Raw genomic sequence first — 4,297 nt, 5'->3', positions numbered from 1 at the left:
AGAGTCTCATACTTACAGCAGGCTCATCACTGCAGAGACTACACTATGTAAATTTGTGAGGAGGGCAAAAATAAGAGCCTACCCGGAAACACTGAGCACAAGAGAGGAACACACCCTCAAGGGGGCGCCAGTCCTTCACAGGGCGACACACACTCTAACCTATGACCACTTTTTTTTTTTTTTGTCGCCAATCAACTTGTGTTTTTTGAGCATGAGGGGAAACCCACACAGACAAAGGGGGAACACACCACACTCCTCACAGACAGTCGCCCGGAGGAAACCCACACAGACACAGAGAGAACACACCACACTCCTCACAGACAGTCACCCGGAGGAAACCCACACAGACACAGAGAGAACACACCACACTCCTCACAGACAGTCACCCGGAGGAAACCCACACGGACACAGGGAGAACACACCACACTCCTCACAGACAGTCACCCGGAGGAAACCCATGCGGACACAGAGAGAACACACCACACTGTAAGCCCGGATAAGTTGAGTTTACTTAAAAAATTTGAGGAAACCGGTTGCCTTAAAAAGTTAAGTAATGTGCAATGAAAACTTGAGTCAGTTTAACTTAAAATGTCAAGTTGTTACACCTAAAGGTTAAGTTGATTTAACTTTTTTGTTTTTGTTATACCAATTCCTTTACCTAGTGATTCTACTTAATATCTTAAGTTGAAATAAATTAAATTGATTTCTACTTAATTTTCTTTTTAATCCTATTTAACTTCATTATTGATTAGAAATATTAATGGAAATATAAGACAGACCAATACAGTTCTTTTCAGTGCTTTATTATTTCCTTGAAATATAACATCAACAAAGGGACATAATGCACTACCCTGAAAATTTGCTCGCATAACTGAAACCTTCTTAAGCAATTCCACATAGAATTAGCATTGAATAAATCACAATCAGGCTTAGTTGCTCAAATGGTATACAAAGTTGTACTCACAAATATAAAAAATTAGAGAAAACGACCTTTGAGAAAATGAGCTAAATCTTAAATCTGAGCTAAAGCTGTCCTGACATAGATAATGTGGCCATTGGGAAAGAAAACAGACAGAGAATATGACTTCTCTAAACTTATGCTTCCTAATGACAAAATTCTAATAAAATTACAGCCAAACAGGTGCGCACACAAATTTTAGGCCATATTGTGTACACTGCAAACAGTGCACAAGAGCAAAAATATAAATAACAAATTTTGTACATGGAACAGTAACCTTCCTGAATTCAGTTAGCAAGCTGATTTCTTAAAGTTTGAATTTTGGGTGGCAGTTCACGACTACCCAGGTTGAGCATTACCTGCTGAATAAAGCAGAAAGTGTTTTTCATGCCCTTAGGGTAGTCCAGGTGAAGAGCATAGATGAGACCAAACAGAAGACAGGTGGCCTGGGGTAAATTGGCCGGGTCATCCATCACCACAGTGCCTTTCAAGATGATCCCCACTTTGGATGGGTTTACTTGAGGGTGTTCCTGATCAACACAGAGGAGTCCCACTGAAGTTTGGCTGTATGAGTCCTTGTCAGTTACATCCTAACAGAAAAAATTAAATTAACAAACAAAACAATCAAGTTAATTGATGTGTTGTCCACCAAATACCAGAGTTGCTTTGAATTGCCATATAGAAACTGGAAACTGCCATATACATCTGGAAACCATGTAATTCTGTCCAATAATGGTTTGAAGAATTTCAGGCCTGTATATTTACTATTCTGGTGTATATGCGTCCTGTGTTTTAACACAGATTTACCCCTCCTCAGCATAAACTAGTGCAGAATCCGATTTAGATTTAGTTTATATCAATCTGTATCTTTGATACACTTCAGAAGAATTGTTTACATGATTTTACCAATTAGCCCATATGTAGTCAAATAACTCATCAAAAAGGTTGTGATTAAAATCCAGATATATCTTTAATTTAAATTGCAGGTGTAAGACTAACATTACTAATAAACTCTGGAAATGTACTGTCACAAAAACATGTTTAACAAGTACATGCTGAAACCACCTCACTCAATTGGCATACAGAACACAAAATAAACATTTATTTGTAGCTAACATGGGGCAGCCATTTCAGGCAGCTGGTATTACGTCTTTCCTTACCAAAATGTATTACATAATTTTAAAAGAAACAAAAATATTAATATAAAAAAAAAAAAGAAAAAAGAATGATTGCATCACAAACTGCATAACGACATTTTACACAATGACCCTGTGCTCCAGCCTCCCACAGTCTGAATGTGGAACAGTAGCAGCAAATGAGAATATAACCCATTTTTTTTTAGCTTAAATGTATAAAGTTTTCTTTTTTCTTTTTAAACTACACATGTGTTTGATAATGAAGTGTACATAATTTGTGGATGTTTTTTTTTTTTTGGACAATGCCCTTCCATTAAAGTAATTCTGAAGACGATTTTGAAGTGTAACAGTCAAAACTATACGATTAATGGTGTGTATATAAACAACTGAAAAAAAATCAATAATAGAGATGGTCCAAAAACCATTGGTTGGGCAACCAAATTAAATATTTAGTAAAAAACTAATATTTTATAAAATAATAAAATAAAATTCAACAGAAAAAAATGAACATTTACAACAAATTCAATTACTTACAAAGGATGTCTTGAAGAAGGTAGAGGGATCATCCCCCAAGATGATTGGCAAGCCCCGAAGACAAAGGCATCTGATGTCTGCAGGCTCAGTGGTCTGCAAAATGCAGAACACAGCAAATGTTAGTTAAAGAAGCGTATGAGTATTTATCTAAAAAGAGTCAGGAGAGATGCCATGAAAGCAAAAGACACAGGGAGATGACAAGAGAAGAGATTAAAGAGAACATGCAGGGAAGTAGGAGAAATTAGATTAAATGGAGACTCCAAAGTGTCCGTAGGTGTGAATGTGTGTGTGTGTGTCTGTGTTGCCCTGTGAAGGACTGGTCCCCTCCAGGGTGTATTCCCGCCATGCGCCCAATGATTCCAGGTAGGCTCTGGACCCACCGTGACCCTGAACTGGATAAGGGTTACAGATAATGAATGAATGAATGAAGATTAAATGGATAGAAGGATAGACTTGACAACTCACCTTTGTCTGTCGTAAAAGGTCAGCCAAAAGCTGACCAGCAAGTCCTTTCTTCTTTCTGAAGAGGTCCATCAGCCTTGGAGAGAACTCGTCAAGGGCATCAAAGAACTGTTCTTTGAGATTTTTTCCTACCACTCTGGTGAACTCGCAATATACCTAAAAAATAAAGCAAAGCAAACCATGCATATACCTGTGGTTAAATGTGCCCAATATATGACCCATTAAGTGATGTGTCACACAACTTTAACCAACACAAAGCCATGACAAATGTAAGCACAACTGAACATCTACTACAAAAAAAAAAAAATGATTCAATATATATTTATAATACAAAAGACTACCATCCTTTGTATTGACAATACTTTAATACTTAAAACAGTCATACAAACCTGGCTTTCTGTAAAAAGTGCTGGCCAGCGATGTACCACTTGGCTGATGGCAGGCTTGTCTCTGATCATTTCTTTTCTCCGAAGAGCAAAAGTTACATCCATTTCTTTCCTAACAAGAGATTAATCCGAAATTAATCGCTGGTCGAGTTGGCAGAAGAACTGTAGCAGAAACCGCCTGTTAAACTGGTATAAACAAAAAATGCCGCTCAAAAAACAGCGCGTTCTGGTGAAAAATATTCGTCGACTTTGTTAAACAAAGATTCCACTTCACAAAGTCGGTTAAACTTCGGTTAAAAATCACTCCGCCACACTTCTTGCAAAAGCCTTCAACAGTTGAAAAACAACACGTCCGTCAACAAGTAAAAGCTTGACATTAAAACAAAATCATCTCTGCTCGCAAACTGCCGTCTACCAAATTATCTGCAGGACTGCGTAATACGCCGGTCACACTGGTTGAAATGCACCAAAACTCCAACTTGCCTGATAACGTCTCTGGCCTGACGCGCCAAAAGCAAGCTGAAAAAATAAAATGGCGGGTTACACGTGAAAAGTCCCCAGTTTTCTGTTAAATTACCTTAATTTAAGCTTTTAAGTTAATCATTTAAAAACGTACAAATTTAAGTTCATTAAACTTAAAACTGTTAATACATTTAAATGTGTACTAATATGAGTATAATGTACTTACATTTGATAGTAATGCAATAAAACTTAAACTGTTAAGTTCAATGTACATAATTTTTTTAAGTAGATATAAAATCCGGGCTTACAGTGCACACTCCTCACAGACAGTCACAGCTGTGACAGAGACACTACCTGCT

At 37.4% G+C, this 4,297-nt stretch overlaps 1 protein-coding gene across 1 annotated transcript; it reads right to left on the bottom strand.

Annotated features, from left to right (window-relative positions):
- Positions 1 to 872: 872 nt before the first annotated feature.
- On the bottom strand, positions 873 to 3,955 carry LOC136706177 (uncharacterized). Its single transcript, XM_066680131.1, has 4 exons — positions 3,480 to 3,955; positions 3,094 to 3,246; positions 2,629 to 2,721; positions 873 to 1,548 (listed from the first exon to the last, which is right to left on the bottom strand). The coding sequence occupies exons 1-4, from the start codon at positions 3,579 to 3,581 to the stop codon at positions 1,246 to 1,248; spliced, it is 651 nt and encodes a 216-aa protein (XP_066536228.1). The 5' UTR covers positions 3,582 to 3,955; the 3' UTR covers positions 873 to 1,245.
- Between the last annotated feature and the right edge of the window lie 342 nt (positions 3,956 to 4,297).

Source organism: Hoplias malabaricus, chromosome 8 (assembly GCF_029633855.1).
Source record: "Hoplias malabaricus isolate fHopMal1 chromosome 8, fHopMal1.hap1, whole genome shotgun sequence".
Taxonomy (NCBI): Eukaryota; Metazoa; Chordata; class Actinopteri; order Characiformes; family Erythrinidae; genus Hoplias; species Hoplias malabaricus.
This window is presented reverse-complemented; position numbering and strand designations above follow the sequence as displayed.

Bases quoted from the DNA above. Each gene is read 5' to 3' on its own strand.
- LOC136706177 (XM_066680131.1), bottom strand. From the start codon at position 3,581: ATGGATGTAACTTTTGCTCTTCGGAGAAAAGAAATGATCAGAGACAAG. The intron at 3,247-3,479 runs GTTTGTATGACT...TTTATTTTTTAG, and splicing joins CACTTTTTACAGAAAGCCAG to GTATATTGCGAGTTCACCAG. The intron at 1,549-2,628 runs GTAAGTAATTGA...TTTTTCTGTTAG, and splicing joins CCTTCTTCAAGACATCCTTT to GATGTAACTGACAAGGACTC.